The 20,208-nt window shown below is 42.3% G+C and overlaps 1 protein-coding gene across 1 annotated transcript in view; it reads left to right on the forward strand.

Moving 5' to 3' along the window:
- The window catches only part of ARG2 (arginase 2), a 33,379-nt gene that overhangs the window by 8,056 nt on the left and 5,115 nt on the right, over positions 1 to 20,208 (forward strand). The window contains exons 3-4 of the mRNA XM_054447661.2: positions 16,324 to 16,501; positions 19,795 to 19,954. Of these exons, the coding sequence (XP_054303636.1) occupies positions 16,324 to 16,501; positions 19,795 to 19,954 (338 nt within the window). The remainder of the gene's footprint in view (positions 1 to 16,323; positions 16,502 to 19,794; positions 19,955 to 20,208) is intronic.

The raw sequence follows: 20,208 nt of genomic DNA on the forward strand, positions 1-20,208 counted from the left end.
TTTGGAAGAGTAAATGTCTAGCAAATCGGCTTTATATTTCCTTTAGAGATCTAGCAAAGACCAAACCTGCTTTGGACCTCATCTGTGCCACAGTGCCCTTGGGGGATGGGCCACCTGTAGCAGAGGAATAGGAGCTGAGGCATGAGCTGATAAGTGGCATCACTTTAGGGCCTTCTCCAATCTCACCTGGAATGTCACTAATAGTGACCTATTTCTTTGGGTTGAAGCTTTTCATTTTCTGGGCCTCCTTTATATTGCAGATTCTTTTATTTTATAGATAGGTCTCACTATGTTGCCCAGGCTGGAGTGTGGGGGCTATTCACAGACATAATCATAGTACACTACTGCCTCAAACTTCTGGGCTCAAGCAAGCCTCCTGCCTCAGCCTTCTGGATAGCTGGGATTACAGATGTGCACCACTGTGCTTGGCTGCAGATTCCTTTTAGGAGGTGAACACATAATCAGTAATTTGCTAATGCCTTAGTAAAAACTTAGTGATGTGCCTGCATAGAGGGAAATCTATAATAGATACTATTGGGATTTGGCAAATTTCAATGTAGCCATATATTTCCCATTTATGACAGCAAAGATTTTAACTTAATACCTCTTATTTAACTTAATACCTCTTATCAAAAGTTTTTGGATACTTAACATTTACCATCTTCTAGACACTGTGCTAGGCATTTGCTATTATCCCATTTTCATAATTTGTAAAAAGCAAATTTTGACCACCTCAGCCATTAGGATGGCTACTATCAAAACAGAAAATAAGAAGTGTTGATGAAGATGTGGAGAAATTGAAACTCTTTTACACTGTTGGTAGGAACATAAAATGGAGCCGCTATGGAAAACAGTATGGCAACTCCTCTAAAAATTAGAAATAGAATTACTATATGATTTAGCAATTCCACTTCTGGGTATGTACCCAAAAGGACTGAAAGCAGGATCTTGAAGTAGTTGCATACCCATGTTCACAGCAGTATTAACAACAGCAAAAAGGTGGAAGCAACCCAAGTGTTCACTGATGGATGAATGGACAAACAAAATGTGGTACGTACATGTAATGGACTATCATTCAGTCTTTAAAAAGCAGGGCTGGGTGGGGTGGCTCATGCCTGTAATCCCAGCACTTTGGAAGGCTGAAGCAGGAGGATTGCTTGAGTCCAGGAGTTTGAGACCAGCCTGGGCAACTTAGCGAGACCCAATCTCCACAGGAGGGGAAAAAAAATTAGCCAGGTGTGGTGGTGCATGCACATAGTCCTAGCTATTCAGGAGGCTGAGGCAGGAGTATTGCTTGAGCCCAGGAGGTTGAGGCTGCAGTGAGCTATGATCATACCACTGCATTCCAGTCTGGCAGCATGGACAACAGAATAAAGCCTCATCTGTTTAAGAAACAAAACAAAGAAACCTGACATATGCTGCAATATGGGTGAACTTTGAGGACATTATGCTAAGTGAAATAAGCCAGTCACGAAAGGACAAATACAGCATGATTCCATTTATATGAACTTTTTAGAGAAGTCCAATTTATAAAAACAAAGTGGAATATCAGTTACTAGGACTTGGTGGGAGAAGGAAATGGGGAGTTAATTATTGCTTAATGGGTACAGAGTTTGTTTTGCAAGATGAGTTCTGGAGATGGATGATGGTAGTGATGGTAGTGTCCAATCAACTTCTCAGTCTTCTCGGCTCTTACTACAAAGGAAGAAACTGTACTACCCAGCTTTCTTTTTTAATAGAAATGTTATTTATAGTTTATAATGAATGCACTACATAAAAACTTTATAGCTTCATTATTATGAAATGTGTTCAAGATCCTACAGTAAAAGTGAAACATTCGCAAGGACTTGCGTTAATGAAGACTACACAGAAAACCTTTCTAAGGATTTGTGCGGATCCGATACATACTTGGCAAATTTTTGAGTTGTACATTCTTACAGAAAGTCCATTTAAAAGTGATCATTTGTAAGACAAAAATATAAATAGTTTCAAAAATCTTTAAAAAATCATCCTAAATGCATGATCTTCACCTCCAGCTTCTGAAGAGCCCTCATTCTCAGTGTCTTCCTTCCCACATTTCCCACCACAGCCATCTCATGATCCTCAAGCTCATGCTTTTCCAACTCGGGTAGGGACTCTCTCAACTTTCTCCCTGTCATCCCCCACATCAGTTGTATTGACAAAGAACGTCAGAGGATGAGGGTCTAGTTCCTGTATTAGGTTGGTGCAAAAGTAATTGCAGTTTTTGCTGTTGAAATGGATATCATAGATAACAGTGCCCATGGTAAGGGTTCAAAATTAACAGTGGAAAGAAAAATAGTTCATTTGACTCTCAAGTAAACAATTTGGAAAGTAGTCCAGAGCTGGTTTAGTGGTTCTGTTCCTTTAAGTTCAGACCTAGATTCTTATCTGGTGCTACTGGCAAGGCCTCTATCTAATGGTGCCAGATGGTTGTAGCCTCAGCAGCAGGATGGAAGAATGAACAAAAAAAGGGGCAAAGGCAGTTCTCTTCCCTTCCCAAGAAGTTGCTGCGGGACACGGTTCTGCTTATCCTATTGTCCAGAGCTAGTTCACGTGACCACATCCAGTTACAAGCGAGGTTAGTAAATATAGTTTTTATATTTATTTATTTATTTATTTTAGATGGAGTCTCGCTCTGTCACCCAGGCTGGAGTGCAGTGGCGCAATCTCGGCTCACTGCAACCTCCGCCTCCCAGGTTCAAGCAATTCTCTGCCTCAGCCTCCATAGTAGCTGGGATTACAGGCACCTGCCACTGTGCCCAGCTAATTTTTTGTATTTTTAGTAGAGATAGTTTCACCATCTTGGCCAGGCTGGTCTGGTCTTGAACTCCTGACCTTGTGATCCACCCACCTCGGCCTCCCAAAGTGCTGGGATTACAGGTGTTAGCCACCGTGCCCGGCCCATGTAGCATGTAGAATGTAGTCTTTTCTAAGAGGTTATGCTCCCAGCTAAAAACCTTTTCTTTCTGGAAAAAGGGAAGAAAGAATTTTGGGTAACTAACATGCGGCAGTGCCCTCTCCCTATGCTGTAGACCCCTTCCCCTCTGACAGTCCCTGTTCCAGCATTATCCCTCCTCTCACCTCGCGTCATGGCTCTTCTCTCCTAACCTGTCCTTTCGGTAATTAATTGTGCAACCCTTACCCTCCACCATCCCCCTTGACCTTAGGTAGCCCTCTAGCTGTTGTCCAGTTATTTTGTTTTTCTTCAGAGCCAACTTCCTGGCTTTCTCATTGCCCTTTCACATTTCAGTTTGTTATAATGTGGCTTCGTAGGCCATCACTGCAGTAAATCTAGTATTGCTGCAGTATCTGACCTACTTTCTAATACAATGAACAGATGAACAGTATAACATTCACCTTATTTACACCACTAATCTTGCTTTCTTTATTGAAACCAACACTATTCTCTCTTGGCTTCAACTCTTCAAATTCCTCTAGTAAATCCTTCCTTTCTTTCTTTCTTTCTTTTTTTCTTTTTTTTTTTTTTTTTTGAGACAGGGTCTCACTCTGTCACCCAGGCTGGAGTACAGTGGTACGATCTCAGCTCACTATAGCCTCCACCTCCCAGGCTCAAGCGATTCTCCCACTTTAGCCTCCCAAGTAGCTGGAACTACAGGCACATGCCACCACACCAGCTAACTTATTTATTTTTAGATACAGGGTCTCACTATGTTGCCCAGGCTGGTGTTGAACTCCTGGCCTCATGTGATCCTCCTGCCTTGGCCTTCCAAAGTGTTGGGATTACAGGTGTGAGCCACTGCATCCGGCCTACATCCTCTTTTTCTAGCTACTCCTTACATGTCGGTGTTCTCAGGATTCTGTCCTTGATTCTCCTGCTTTATCCTGTCTTGGTTGGCAGTCTGCTTCCATGGCTTTACTGTCACCTGTATGCTGATGCCACTCAAAGCTCTATTTTTTTTTTAATTTTTTGAGACAGGGTCTTGCTCTGTCACCCAGGCCAGAGTGCAGTGGTGTAATCTTGGCTTACTACAGCCTCTACCTCATGGGCTCAAGTAATTCTCCCACCTCAGTGTCCCAAGTAGCTTGGACAACAGGCTTGTGCCACCATACCCAGCTAATTTTATTTTTTTCTTTTTGTTTTAGAGATGAGGTCTCACTATGTTGCTCCAGGTTGGTCTCAAACTCCTAGACTCAAGCAATTTTCCTGCCTCAGCCTCTCAAAGTGTTGGGATTACAGGCATGAGCCACTATGCCCAGCAAAAACTTTATCTCTAATACTTGTTTTTCCTCCTAACTGCAAACCTGTACACAGATGTCTTCCATGTATCTTATCTTTTTAACTTTTTGTTATGGAAGTATTCAAACATAATGAAAGTAGAGATGGTAACATAACTGACTTGATATATCCATAAGCCAGCATCATCACCAATATGTGGCAATGTTTTTACACCACCTCCAGACCATTTTAGAGTAAATCAGACATCTTGTTTCATGGACTGGACAGCACCTCTGATCACACACAGTGTATCCTAACTTTATTATGGCCACCCAGAGGGGAAACAGACTTCTCATATCTTAACACAGGAGGTGGTTTTGCAAATTGGAGCAAGGTGCCCACCATCTGTACCCAGGGGAGTCAGGCTCTTACCCTTCTGTAGGAACTAAGAGGTTGAGGCACTATCTCCCTAAATGTTTGCATCTCCAGGAGATGGCTTCCTGGGTCCTTGAAGAAGCATTCCTGGGTTGTGAGACTCGTGAGAGGCCTATTTAGTCATTATGAAGATTCACATAAATTTGAAAAGCACAGAGAAATTACGAAATAAAAGGGAGGAAGGGAGGGCTCTTTATTTTCAACAGGGAGCATTAAGCCTCTTAATTTTTTTTTTTTTTTTTTTTTTTTTTTGAGGCAGAGTCTCACTCTGTCACTCAGGCTGGAGTGCAGTGGTACGATCTCGGCTCACTGCAAGCTCTGCCTCCCGGGTTCACGCCATTCTCCTGCCTCAGCCTCCCGAGTAGCTGGGACTACAGGCGCCCGCCACCACGCCTAGCTAATTTTTCGTATTTTTAGTAGAGATGGGGTTTCACCATGTTAGCCAGGATGGTCTCGATCTCCTGACCTCGTGATCCGCCTGCCTCAGCCTCCCAAAGTGCTGGGATTACAGGCGTGAGCCACTGCACCTGGCCAAGCCTCTTAATTTTTAATTAGTATTGTTCACATTGCCTGATTGAGTTACACTTTTTAGGTTTCTTTTGTTGTTTTTTTGTTTTTAAGTTTGAGTTTAATTCAAATGAGGTCCATATTGCTTTATACTTTAAGACCTTTATAGGTTCTTTTTTTTTCTTCTTTGTAGTTTATTTATAGAAGAATCTAGGTCATTTGCAGAATTTCTCTGTTTAGATCCATGGTGTCCTATGACATGTTCTATGGCGATGTATACTTCATCAGAGGTGACATTTCAGCGATACTGTCAGCCATTGACTATTGCCTAGAATTATCCATTAACTTGTCTCCATGTGCTTTCAACAGGATAGTCTCTAACACATCAATGTCAACATATCCCAAACTGAACTTATCATCTTCTCCCTTCCTTCCCATGCCCCTCTATTGCTGGACTCTCTGTTCCCTCTCATTTCTTTCTTTAGCTTCCTGTGGCACTCTGCTTCTCCAGACCATTTTCTATACTGCTGTCTGAGCACTAGATCCAAAATGCAGATTCGATTTGTCTTGCATTGTTCTATAGGGCTGAAGGTATTCTCTCCTCCTCAGTAAGCATTTCCTCCTCCTCTCTTATTCCTGGCTAATGTCTTCCAGACTCAGATATTGCTGCTTCTGAGAACTTCTCCTGACCCTTCTCTTCTTGGGTCTCTGTTCCTGCCACACCCTTTGCACATCTGGTTCATAGCAATTAGCACTGGGCTGGGCTGCCACTTTCTCTGCCTGACATCTCACCAACCTGTGACCTCCTTGAAATCTGCACCATACCTTATTTCTGCATTCCTAGGATTTAGTGGAGTGCTAGGCACACAGTATACTTTTGTTGAAGAAAAAAAGGGAGCAAAGCATCTTAGCTTTCTCCTATAACTTCATTCACATCACAACCCTTGATGAGTCTTCCCAAACCAGTATTTTGTTTCTCTGAAAATGATCTGCTACTTAGAAGCCACCTGGTCTCCGAGATTTTTAAAACGTATGACTCAAAGGATAACTGCCATATATCAAACTTTAACTCTTGCAAGCTAAATGTTAGTAGGGGCCAGGTGCGATGGCTCACACCCGTAACCCCAGCACTTTGGGAGGCCAAGGTGGGTGGATCATTTAAGCCCAGGAGTTCAAGACCAGCCTGGGTAGCATGGCAAAACCCTATCTCTACCAAAAAAAAAAAAAATAAATAAATAAATAAATAAATTAGGTGGGTGTGGTGGTGCACTTCTGTAGTCCCAGCTACTTGGGAGGCTGAGGTGGGAAGACGGCTTGAGGCTGGAAGATGGCGGTTGCAGTGAGCTGAGATCACACCACTGCACTCCAGCTTGGGCAACAGAACCAGATCGTGTCTCCAAAAAAAAAAAAAAAAAAAAGCTAGTAGGTAGTAATGATGAGTTATTGCTCCCCTTTTTTTTAAACCAGGACATCAGTAGATAATGACTGCTTTCTTCAAGTAAGGCTGACCTCTAATTACTTTAGACAGATGCTGCATTGTTATTTTAATATTCAAAATACTACAATTCAGAGGCAGAACCGAAGAGATTACAGTGGTTGGCTTAAATAATTTAACCTTTGAATAAATTTACTTATCCCTCTCTATTAATGACCAAACCTTGGAGGAAGGAGATGTTACAAGGGCTGGTTGGAGCTGTCTGCTCTGAAACTCTGAAGAAATGAACTGGGACAGATATCTCAAGACACATGGTTCTTTGGCTGGGTGTACAGTAGCTCACACCTGTAATCCAGTATTGAAAATAAATATATGTGGTAATGCTCAGCTTTGAAGGGAAGAAAAATGGACCCTTCCTGGCTCCCTCCTCTATGCCAAGACAAGAGAATCACAACCTAGAAAAAGAAGTAGAAAACACCTTCCTGTGTGACCCAAGAGCTGAGTCACCGCAGGTTGTGTCATTGTGGTTAGGGATTTCAGAGTAGTAGTATTCTAAGATTTACTTGGCCTTGCCTTTATATTCTTTCATAGGGAATGTAGGAAATTCAAACTATGTGTGAGAGCAGGACTCTTTAAGAGTCATTCCAGTGAGAAATCAGTGGGCCTGCATTTGTTTGCCACTTCTTTTTTTTCTAGTAGGGATGGGGTATTGCTGTGTTGCCCAGGCTGGTCTTGAACTCTGGCCTCAAGCAATCCTCCTGCCTTGGATCCCAAAGTGCCGGGATTACAGGCACGAACCACCGTGGCCAGCCTGTTTGCTACTTCTCACCGGAAACTGTTTTATCAAAATGACATAACAATATTACACATTTTGGGAAGTCTTAGGTTACACCATCAGTTTCAAGGAAAAGGAAAATAATAGGGTGGGGAGAAAAACCACAAAGCTGCCTCATCCAGTTGAACTAATCTGTAATCTCTAGCATGCATCGGGTCTTTCCTTGTTATCTCATTGAAACCACTATGTGAGGTAGGACAGGTTTAGAAACTGAACCTGACTAGAGATCTGAACTCTCCTAGGAAGTTAGGGGGCAGATGGCAGGGATTCTTTTCTTTGCATCCGGTGTAGCATTTGGCTAACTGAGGCTGTCTGAGTTTTCTGTGCTTTCAGCCCAGATAGTAGGGAATGCAGTCTGTCTGGTTTGAGGTTTCTTGGGCAGACTCACCAGGATGCTAGCCCAGGGTCTGGGGCAGGGAGCTACCCAGGCTTTGCAAGAACTGGTAACTTGCAAAGCTGTAGTCGCCAGCCTGATGTATCTTCCTTTAAATCCTTTCTGGAACAAGGCAGAGTGTAAACAATTTTTTTTTTTTTTTTGAGACGGGGTCTTACTCTGTCACCCTGGCTGGAGTGCTGCGTACAATCTCGCCTCACTGCAACCTCTGCCTCCTGGGTTCAAGCGATTCTCCTACCTCAGCCACCCAAGTAGCAGGGACTACAGGCGTGTGCCACCATGCCCAGCTGATTTTTGTATTTTTAGTACAGACGGGGTTTCACCATGTTGGCCAGGCTGGTCTCGAACTCCTGACCTCAAGTGATCCACCTGCCTCAGCCTCCCAAAGTGCTGGGATTACAGGTGTAGGCAACTGCACCAAGGTGTAAACAATTTTTAAACATCACATGCTCTAAAGAACAGTATTTTATCCCTTGGGACTGTTGTATTTCTTCTTCTCGTTAGCTACTGGAAAGATTGAAGTTTTGTCAACATGTTAACAATAGCAGGTCTTGTCTTCTCAGAGGAGCTCAACAGTCTCGTTCTGAATGGATATGGTTATGTGACTTCATGAAGCCAGAGCAATCCTCCTCTTACCTCTACCCTGCCTGTGCTGGAACCAGGTTCTAGGGTGCCATCAGCTGACAGTCTGTCTGAGAAAGCCTGAGCTGGCTCATCATGGTCTATAGGTGCTCAGAGGGTTGACATGAGTTTGGTTCAGAGGGGTGTACATTCCAAAGCCTATCTTTAGAAGATGAAGATGACAGCATCTGTTCTCCTTAGGCAAGAAGGACAGATGTAGCTGGAGAACCAATTAGCAGGAAACATATAACTGGTGTTGTATATCATCTCAGTTACTATCTTGAACTAAATTTTCGAGTGTATTTTGCATTCGTATATATATATATACATGTTTTTTTGTTTGTTTGTTGTTTTAACTCAAGGATCACATTCATGCAAAGGCATCTATTAACACCATGTTTGTATCATTTGCTCTTGAGGTTAACGCTGGTGTATGTTAGATGGATATGTTCCGAAGTGACTGGTCTGGATCCCCACAGTCACTTTCCTTGAGTCCCCAGTGCCACTATCTCTGCCCCTGTCTTTCTGAGTCATGGTCCTCACTGCCTCTGAGAAAACCTACCTGTCGTGGAGGCAACATGAGAGCAGAGTGGGGAGGAAAGAGATGTTACAAGGGCTGGTTGGAGCTGTCTCCTCTGGAACTCTGAAGAAATGAACTGGGACAGATATCTCAAGACACATGGTTCTTTGGCTGAGCGCACGGTGGCTCACACCTGTAATCCAGCACTTTGGGAGGCTGAAGAGGGTGGATTGCTTGAGGCCAGGGGTTTGAGACCAGCCTGGTAACGTGGCGAAAACTTGTCTCTACAAAAAAATATAAATTAGCCAGGTATGGTGGCACATGCCTGTAGTCCCAGCTACTCTGGAGGCTGATATGTGAGAACTGCTTGAGCCTGAGAGGTTAAGGCTGTAGTGAGCCATGTTTGTGCCACTGCACTCCAGCCTGAGTGACAGAGTAAGACCATCTCAAAAAAAAGAGACAAGGTTCTTAAGGTTGTACAGTCTTTGCGACTTAAACGCACCAAATAAAATTCAGATCTCTGCATTTTATTGGTAGTAACCAAATGAGTTTACCTAAATAACAGTCTCTTCAAAGGTTATTACCCAAATTACATTTTATGGATAAGAGAAATTCTACTTACTTCAAATGGCCTGAATTAACCCTGGCATCCCCCATTCCCCACCCTCCAGTTTAGACTTCTAGTAACATTGCAACTTTATTTTTAATAAGCTAGTATTTCAAGTACAAGCTTGTTCTAAGAATTAGCAGTCACATCCCTTTAAAATTTCAGGAATTCAGCTGGGCACGGCGGCTCACACCTGTATTCCTAGCACTTTGGGAGGCCGAGGTGGGTGCATCACCTGAGGTCAGGAGTTCCAGACCAGTCTGGCCAACATGGTGAATCCTGTCTCTACTGAAAATGCAAAAATTAGCCGGGCGTGGTGGCAGGCACCTGTAATACCAGCTACTCGGGAAGCTGAGGCGGGAGAATTGCTTGATCTGGTGGGTGGAGGTTGCAGTGAGCCAAGATCGTGCCCCTTCACTCCAGCGTGGGTGAAAGAGCAAAACTTCATCTAAAAAAAATTAAAAAAATTTTTTAAATTAATTTCCAAGAATTCCTTTTGCATGGGGCTAAATCTGCCATGTATAATATTTGAGTCTGTAACTTTAAAAGCCATTAGTACCCTCTCAGCACCAAGTGAGGATGCAGAGTCTTTGTTTTTCTCCTGATTTCACTGACTTGTTATTCCTGACAAGTCACAAACATTTCTATCCTATTCATATTTAGAAACAATTTGGAAAAAGTGCACACTAAGAGGCCCCTAGCTTTTCTCCATGTCTGTTATTCTACCAATGGGCTGCCTGTGGCTCCGCAGACCCTCCTGTGTGTCAGCCCACTTTGAAACCCATCTCTCTTGACTTGCTAGGAGCCCTGGTAGCAACAGAGGTCACAGCAGTAGGGAGAATGGGATAGTCTTATGCTGTCAAAAAAAACCCCCAAAAAACAAAAAAAACAAAACCTTACTCATCACGTAATCATATATGAGCTCTAACCAAAGCGTAATTCAGTTGCTGTTAAACAGTTGGAGCTATTCAGCCTTGCTGAAATTCTTCCTTTGCAATGTGTGGATAGTGATACCAGCAGAGGATGTGAGAATGAGCACGTATCTGTAGAGCATGTAGCACAGTGTGGTGTGTAGAGGCAGACAATTATTATCCATTTCCTGTCTCTGGCTTCTTTCAGGGATTTACTCACTAGCCCTGAAATAGAAGTGCTGTTCACAGATATTGCTAAGGTCAGGTAAGCCTGTTTTGATTTCTTCCTTACTGCCTGGTTGCATCATTCTGTTGATGCACTTGTGTTCTTGTTCCACTCTGATAGAGCCTGGAGAGGTTTATCAAGGCCAAAGGTAACATCTGGGCCTGAAAGATCAGAGTAGTACTTGGTGTATTTTATTACCAGCGCTCAGGAGAGAAGCAACAAAGCTGTGCCAGTGTATAAACAGCAAGTGAAAAATGAGAGCCTTTCACATTGTTCCAAATCTATCTGACATAAGAACTTCCTTGAAATTTCAGGCTCCTCTTGTCCTACAATGTCCTCTTAGAAGAAAGAGCAGCAATGAAACACTAGGTCTCACCTGACCTGGACTTACAGATGAATTGACCTGATGCACAGTTAGAGAAAGGGAAAGTTCCCACAGGCATAACAGCCAGACACATATTCCTTACACATTATAATGTTTCCATTTTTCATCATTACCCTAAGCTTCTTGAAAAATTAGTGAGACCATTTCTTATGACCTATGAACCAGAAGAATGTGCCACAGCACTCTGATAAAGAAATAGCTTTAAGGCTGGGCATGGTGGCTCACACCTGTAATCCTAGCACTTTGGGAGGCTGAAGTGGGAGGATCACTTGAGGTCAGGAGTTCGAGACCAGCCTGACCAACATGGCGAAACCTCCTCTCTACTAAAGCTACAAAAATTAGCTGGGCATGGTGGTGCATGCCTGTAATCCCAGCTACTTCAGAGGCTGAGGCAGCAGAACCCCTTGAACCAGGGAGGTGGAGGTTGTAGTGAGCCAAGATCATGCCATTGCACTGCAGCCTGAGTGACAGAGCAAGACTGTCTCAAAAAAAAAAAAAAAAAAAAGAATAGCTTTAATATTAATCAGTTCATCCTGCTGTTACAAAAAGTTAACTTCCCATCAGCCTCCTCACTCCTCTTAAAAAAAAGCTGTAGCAGATGGGTTACAATTCATGTTTTCTACAACATCATACTAGAACCAGGGTTCAGATAATCCTAGAACTAGGGTTCTTTTCTACCAGTCCTTTGGGTACTGGTAGTACCCAATACTATTGGCACAGCGGGCATTAGAGGAGAAAGTTCTTAAGAGGTGACATCAGGCTGGCATCATGTATTTGATTCAGTTCTGTAATTAACTAGAATAGTTTAACATAAATTTGTAATCCTAGAGCAACTTTCATATTCTGTTCTTAAAGGTTATGGCAGTAGAATAAAAAAGTACTCATTGTGGCATAGATTGCTAGCTGTCCACCAAAATCCATTCGCATTCTCTTCTGGACATAAGCTAGACCTGCATTTGCTGGCCAGTGCCAAAAGTGAGCAGGAGTAATGTGCCACTTTCAGGCCAGAGTCTTGAAAAGAGGAGGTGTGCTTTCTCAATGCTTTCTTCCTCTCCTGCTGCCTTGAACCTGGGGAGACCTAGACTTAGCCACACAGATGGCAAAGTCCTAGGCATGGGAGCCACAAGCCAGGTCTCTGAATTGCTGCATAAAGGAAAGCCTCCTACTGACCTGGAATACCTATCCTGGATGCTAAACAAACAAGAAATAAACTGTGTTTGAGCCATTATTTTGGGGGAGTTGCTATGGCAGTTAATTTACTCTAATAACCTTACTTAAAATAGTATTATGTGTTATGCTTATAACTAGGCCAGGCATGGTGGCTCACACCTGTAATCCTAGCACTTTAGAAGGCCGTGATGGGAGAATTACTTGAGCCCAGGAGTTGGTGACCAGCCTGGAACACACAGTGAGACCCTGTCTCTACAAATAATCCAAAAAAAAGAAAAAAAAATGATTAAAGTCTGAAAGGATACAGTAGTAAAACCCAGGGAGTAGGTTTGGGACCTCTGTTATACACGTTATCCAATTTTACAGAGAATTTCAAAGCAAAACAGTGCAAGTACAAACTATTTGTCACAGGAGTTCTTCTTTGACACCCCTGATCCTCAGTGAACTTCCCCTGACTCCTTTAGGACTCACTGTCCCAAGTCCTTACCTGGCACTGAAACTGTGCAAATTATAGAGTTGAGTTGGTTCTTCCTGAATATTCTAGGGGGAAAAATGAAAGAGCAGAGTTGGGAGCAGGAAGGTAGGCCATTCAGGCAGGGCCTCTCAAGGTATAAATCCCTTTAGAGGCGGCTGGCCCTTAGCTTTGTGGATGCAGAAACACAAGGTTGCTGAGTGCATAGCTCATCAGGCTTTCAGACCCACAGACTCATGCTAACCATGCTGGATCAACTAAAATGCCCATGCATAATTATGTTAAGCAGTAGTCCTTCCAGTGTCCACTGTCTAGAAGCTCTTGCCCATATTAAGGCATTTGGGAAACCAACTGAATAGCCAGAAGTCTGTTTGGTGAGACAGCATCAGAATAAATGGAGTTGGACAATGTGGACAGAATCCACCACCCAGGTTGGGAATTAATCTGATGAACCGCCGACAGAAGTTAGTACCCTTCCAGCACCTGTAAGGAGAGCAGAGTGGTGGCCTGAATTAGCGACCAAAATCCTTCTATGAAATTCAATCTCTCTTCCTGGGAATGTTGCTGTAAGATTGCCAAATTCTCTTTAGGTTCATTTTTAGGCTTTGTGCAGCTTTTTTCTAATACAAGTGAGTACTGTTTTCTGTCACGTTTATCTGAGTCTACATCCTGGTTTGCATAATTGGACTTGGGTAGTCCCCAAGTTCTGTGACTTATCCACTGGATTGAGCGCTTTAATTCCCCTGTATTTCTTCTTGGTCATATGAGGATTGAATGAAAGTGCTTGGCAAATAGTTCTGAAAAGTTAGTTAATATTATTTAACTCCAGTTTGGGGCCTTTTATATGACTATTCCTTAAAGTGCAATGACCAAAATATAAATTTATAAAGATTATAAATCTTTTATAATTGTACACCTAATATTATGAAACACCAGGCATACCCTGGTGTCTTACATCTAGTAAGAACCTAATGGTTGATGTGATTTAAGGAGAGTGCTGAGATAAACATGGAGCTGAATGTAAAACATCCAGGAATTGTCCATTCAAGATCTGTACAGTACGCTGGGTGCAGTGGCTCACGCCTGTAATCCCAGAACTTTGGGAGGCCGAGGCAGGTGGATCACTTGAGGTCAGGAGTTCGAGACCAGCCTGGCCAACATGGCGAAACCCTGTCTCTACTAAAAATACAAAAACAAATTCACCGGCTTTGATGGCGCACACCTGTAATCCCAGCTACTTGGGAGGCTGAGGCAGGAGAATTGCTTGAATCCAGGAGGTGGAGGTTGCAGTGAGCCGAGATTGTGCCACTGCACTCTAGCCTGGGTGATAGCGCAAGACCCTGTCTCAAAAAAAAAAAAAAAAAAATCTGTGCAGTCCCGGATTGTGTTGTCAACAGACAGAGGAAAGACTTGATACTGACTTGAAGGTTAATTAAAGCTTTCATTCTCTTAAGTCTAAAGTATCCTCTCCATATTTTGAGATTTGGTGAAGTCCATAATGACTTTACTCATACCTTTTTGTCTTTTTTTTTTTTTAAATAAAAGATTTTTATAGATGTTTTATTTGGTTCACATTTTTCTCTTGGTTCACAATGTCTTTGGCCTGTTGTCATATTTTTCTCCTCCTACCCCTGCTCTGCTACCTTTTTATCTAGTTGTCTGGATCTTCTCCAGGTTGGGGCCTTTCATATGACTATTCCTTAAAGTGTAATGACCAAAAGATAAATACAGAATTCTTGCTGTAGGTGTATCTCACCTTTAAGAATAGGTCTGGGTGACACAAGGGCTGGGGAGGAAAAAAAGAATAGGATAAAGTTTTCTGTCTTGTTTCTAATATCTCTTGCGGTGGCAATTCCTTGGTTGGCCTCATGGGTTTTTGTTATGGTCACTGCTCCTCAAATTTTTATATTTCTTCAGAATTTTGGCTTTGGATTGAGTTTGGGTTCAAGAGGTAGAGCTCAAAATTATAATTTAAATTCATGATGAGTCCATGCTGCTCTTAATCCAAACCTTTAACACAAATCTCTGCAAATATTAAGATATGCCATGTCTATCTTGTTACTGCCCCTTCCTCACCAATACCAGGACCCTAAGAATACAATCTATGTCAACGTTCTGTTCTCTGATAGTTCAGATCCCTTTTTGATAGAGTCAGATTATTTAGTCCTCACCCTAAACATAGCATCCAACTTAGGTGGGAAAATATTCAAAGCTGTGAGAATATAGCACTAGTTCTTAAAGTGTTGGACTCATGAGGAATTCCTTAGGAGACAAATTGCATAGTAAAGGATAGAGGTTGAGCATCCCTAATCCAGAAATCCAAAATCGGAAATGTTCCAAAATCTGAAACTTTTTGAGCACCAATATGACATTACCAGTTACCCTGAACACACTGTATTAATGGCATGTCATATTTTCTGCTGTTAAGTACTTATGTGTGAAAAAGTAAGAAAATAACTGCCTATCAGTAGCATATAAATTCAGAGTCAGGAAGATGGTGATGCCAAACAATCATATTGTCCACATGGGTGGCTGTGATAGTGACACCTTTGTTTTCTGATGGTTCAATGCACACAAACTTTGTTTCATGCACAAGATGATTTAAAATATCATATAAAATTACCTTCAGGCTATGTGTATAAAGTGTGTATGAAACACAAGTTTTGTGTTTAGACTTGAGTTCCATCCCTAAGATATCTCAATATATATATAATGCAAATATTCCAAAATCTGAAAAAATAAAAATAAAAAATCTAAAACACTTCTGGTCCCAAGCCTTTGGATAATGGGTACTCAACCTGTACAAACTTTGGAGCCAGATGGCCTAGATTTGGATCCTGATTCTGGCACTTACCAGCTGTGTAACTTGGGCGGTTACTTCTCTTTGCTTCAGTTTCCTCACCCACCGAATAGGCACATTTTAGTTGCCTCACAGAATTCTTCTGAATCTTAAATAAGAATTTATGTTAAGCAGCTAGAACAATGCCTGGGATCTTGTAAATAATAAATAAATATTAGATATTTCTTTCAGGATGTTTCAGATTGGCTTTTTATTTATAAAAGTTTATAATATGTGAATTTCCTGGCCAGGCAGGTGGCTCATGCCCATAATCCCAGCACTTTGGGAGGATGAGGCGGGAGGATCAGTTGAGGTCAGAAGTTTGAGACCAGCTGGGGCAACATAGCAAGACCCCATTTCTACAAAAAGAAAGTTTAAAAAAATGAGAATCTCTTTGTGTATTTTTGCTAAATTAATAGTACTTAATTTCCTTTAAAATTGTTGGTTCTTAATTTTCTTTAAAATTGTTGGTTCTTTTTGATATTTTATTTCTAATCTGTCACTCTGGGATATCTGAGGTCTAATTGTTAACCATTTTTTATTGTTGGGTTAAGTCAATCGATAACTCTTAGTTTCAGTTTCCAACATCTGCAAAACTGTTCATAATAGGATCGAGATAATCTTCCCACAGTCATTTGACATTTTAAATTTTACTGTGACAAAATGATTATGATGTGTACTTTGTCACATATTATCATTGTGGCCCAGGCTAGTAAGAGTTGGAGATAGCACAGAAAATTCATCTTGTCATCCCTCATTTGCTTCCAGGCTGCCACCTAAAAGACTTTGGAGATTTGAGTTTTACTCCAGTCCCCAAAGATGATCTCTACAACAACCTGATAGTGAATCCACGCTCAGTGGGTCTTGCCAACCAGGAACTGGCTGAGGTGGTTAGCAGAGCTGTGTCGGATGGCTACAGCTGTGTCACACTGGGAGGAGACCACAGGTAAGCTGGGAGCCAGGCGTGGTGAAGGGATGGATTACATGGTGCTTGGGGCTCATCACTTAGCTTCTTTATCTGTTTCTTCATCTGGAGAAAAATACCCTACAGAATTTTTAGGGTAGATATTAAAATGAACAGCAAGCATTTAAATGTCTAAGATCCTGAGCTGCTCAAGGGGCACTGTGGTTTTCTTCGTATGACACATTGTACAGTAAGAATACGTACATTCAGACACAGCAAGTTCAGAGGTATACTAGGCAAGGTTCCTAGGCACTGTGTTAACATGCTTGTCTCCTGGAAAGCTTTCTTGAGACTTATCTTATGACTGGAGAATTAGAAAGATCCATCGATAGGCTGAATTTGCGAGTTTTTGTTAGCATTTCTGCTAACAGACCTGTTAGAAATCCCCTTTGGTATGTTACTACGTTTTCTTTTTTTTTTTTTTTTTTTTTTTTGAGACAGGGTCTGGCTCTGTCGCCCAGGCTGGAGTACAGTGGCATGTTCTCGGCTCACTGCAACCTCCGCCTCCTGGGCTCAAGCCATCTTCCTACCTCAGCCTCCCAAGTAGCTGGGACTACAGGTGCATGCCACCATGCCTGGCTCATTTTTGTTATTTCTTGTAGAGACGGGGTTTGGCCATGTTGCCCAGACTGGTCTCAAACTCCTGAGCTAAAGCGATCCTTCTGCCAAGGCCTCCCAAGGTGCTGGGATTACAGGCATGAGCCACTGTGCCCGGCTGTGGATTCATTTTCTGCCTCCACAATATGGACCCTAGTGACTCATGCAATCAGTCCTTTGATCCTGTCTCCTCCTGAATCAGCATGTACTTTATTGAGCACTGTTCTGATATTTTCTCAGCAGTGCTAGAGATTGCAGGAAATTTGTGATATATTAAGGCCTAGATGAAATAAATATACATGGAATAAACAAAAATATTGAATTCTACAGAATTTCAAAGGAGGAAGAGATCAGTCTGGACTAAAATAGATTTCACAAGGGAATGTGATTTGAACTAAGCAATGAAGATCTTCGGTAGGAAGAAGGCACTGAAGTACTAGGAATATTGAGCACTCCATACATATTCTCAGTTAATTCTGCTAACAATGCTAGGTGGTAGATATGGTTTTATCATTTACTGCTGGAAGCATGTACGGACAGATATATAAGAACTTATCCAAGGTGGGCACAGTGGTGCATGCCTGCAGGCCTAGCTACTCAGGAGGCTGAGGTGGGAGGATTGCTTGAGCCCAGGAGTTTGAGGCCAGTCTGGGCAACACAGTGAGGTCAGGTCTCTTAAAAATAAATAAATAAGTAAGAAAGAAAATATAACTTATCCAAGGACTAGAACCAGGAAATAGAGCTGGGATTCAAATCCAGTGTGACTCTTCTGGTGATTATTTTCCCTGGGGTGCTGAGAGAGCTTTTCAGATCACTGAACAGAAATGAAATCTTTGTTACATCTGGAGAAGCAGGTAGATTCCTCCTTGGGAGTGAAAAAAAAAAAAAAAAAAAAGACTCAGGTTGAAGAAAATGGTCACACCCAGGTTCTCTACTGAGATGAGTAGGCCATTCGATTAAATCGACCAGAGGGCGGGAAGTCTCCTGCCTCCTTTCTCAGTGTGGTCTCTGGAAATTTATTTAGTCTGTCTGCTGGTCTGAGTTCTGGTCAAGTCTCACTGTTTGGGGGCCACTGATCAATGTGATTACCACAGATCTTGTTTTCTTTTCCTGTGGCTATCTATATTGCAGCCATGTTACTGCTTACCAGCTCAATGTTAAAGCCTAGGCAATCTGAAATTCTAGAGAGGAAGAGATAAGTGCATAACTTGAATAGCTGTTGAACATTTTCAAGAAGAGGCATTTTTAGGTCACTGCTCCTTTTATGTAGTATAACATATATTACTACCTTAATCATCGAAGCAACTCTGATTTACACAGGCCAAGTATTATTGTTATCCCTATCTCACAGAAAATGAAACTGAAATCTAAAGACATTAGATGCTTTGTCTTCAGTCACACAGCTCTTCCAGGACTAAAACTCTAGTATTCTGACTTAATCCACTGCCTTTTCACTAGACCATGCTATTCCTCAAAAGACCCAACCAGTGTGGGACATGGCGCCTAGAATAGCTGTCTCATGCTATATTGACCAAGAAGGATGGTTGCAGTCCTAAGATGCTTAAGCTGCATTTCCCATCTATGTCAAATTCCTTGGTTACTGGGAAGCTTTCCAACATTTATTTCATCAGGTGTATTCTTAGAATTGAGACAGAACAGTTGGCTAATGTAAGCAGAGCCCAAGGACAAGGAAAGGCAAAAACAGAAATACACTTTAAGATCTTATATTTGAGGCTGGGCATGGTGGCTCACGCCTGTAATCCTAGCACTTTGGGAGGCTGAGCCAGGTGGATCACTTGAGATCGAGTTCAAGACCAGCCTGGCCAACATGTTGAAACCCCGTCTCTACTAAAAATACAAAAAATTAGCCAGGCATGGTGGCATGTGCCTGTAATCCCAGTTACTCGGGAGGCTGAGGCAGGAAAATAGCTTGAACCCAGGAGGTGGAGGGTGTAGTGAGCTGAGATTGCACCACTGCACTCCAGCCTGGGCAACAGAGCAAGACTCTGTCTCAAAAAAAAAAAAAAAAAAAAAATTGAATGCCATGCTAATATATATAAGGTAACATGCAATAAATCTTTTTACTCAGTGGTCTAAATTAGGTCTTTAATTGGTTTACCCTGTTAATGTCTCCAAGAGCTTTTCTTTCAGATTTTGGTGAGTCGTTACTTGTAGACTGTACCATTTACCTAGATTTCTTTTTTTCTTCTTCATTTTTGGAGACAGGGTGTCACTATTTTGCCCAGGCTGGTCTTGAACCCCTGGGCTCATGTGATCCTCTCACCTCACCCTCTTGAGTAGCTAGGATTACAGGTGTACACCATCTTGCCTGGCTTAACTTGATTTCATTCATTGAACAAATATTCGAAGTTCTTTTCTGAGCCAGGGCTAATGGATAAAATTACATGGATTTGGGGACAGCAGTGACATCTGTCACACTGCAGGGTAGCAAGTCACCAGCTTCGAATCTCTAGGGCTTTATATTTCTTCCTGTCTAAATCACTCAAGGTTAATTTTTGGGAACTACAACTACAGGTCTTGCCTCACCCAAACCCAGCCTCCGTCTAGGCCCTGGCTTTGCCCTGTGGAGAGAGTATAAGTTGTTTTGGCTGAGGACATTTGTTATCGGTCATGTTTGCCAAGCAGAGGGCCTTCACGATTGTATTTGTTCTTTGCAGCCTGGCAATCGGTACCATTAGTGGCCATGCCCGACACTGCCCAGACCTTTGCGTTGTCTGGGTTGATGCCCATGCTGACATCAACACACCCCTTACCACTTCATCAGGAAATCTCCATGGACAGCCAGTTTCATTTCTCCTCAGAGAACTACAGGATAAGGTCAGTGGGCCAAAATGAAAAGAAAGGTGAATGGCTTGCAGGGTTTTGCTGGAGTTGGTCTAGTTCAGTAAGATTTTGGTGAAGGGTGGGTTGAGTGTGGATTACCACCCCTTCATTTGTTCATCACTATTATGGACCAGGCAGTCTGCCAGATGCTAGGGGTATAAAGACTAGGACATAGTCGCTGTTCTTTGTAAGAAAGCAAGGAGGGGGTAGTAACTATAGTGACTGATATACCCACAGCCTGAGGACTT

The sequence above is a fragment of the Pongo pygmaeus genome, chromosome 15 (genome assembly GCF_028885625.2).
Source record: "Pongo pygmaeus isolate AG05252 chromosome 15, NHGRI_mPonPyg2-v2.0_pri, whole genome shotgun sequence".
Classification (NCBI taxonomy): Eukaryota; Metazoa; Chordata; class Mammalia; order Primates; family Hominidae; genus Pongo; species Pongo pygmaeus.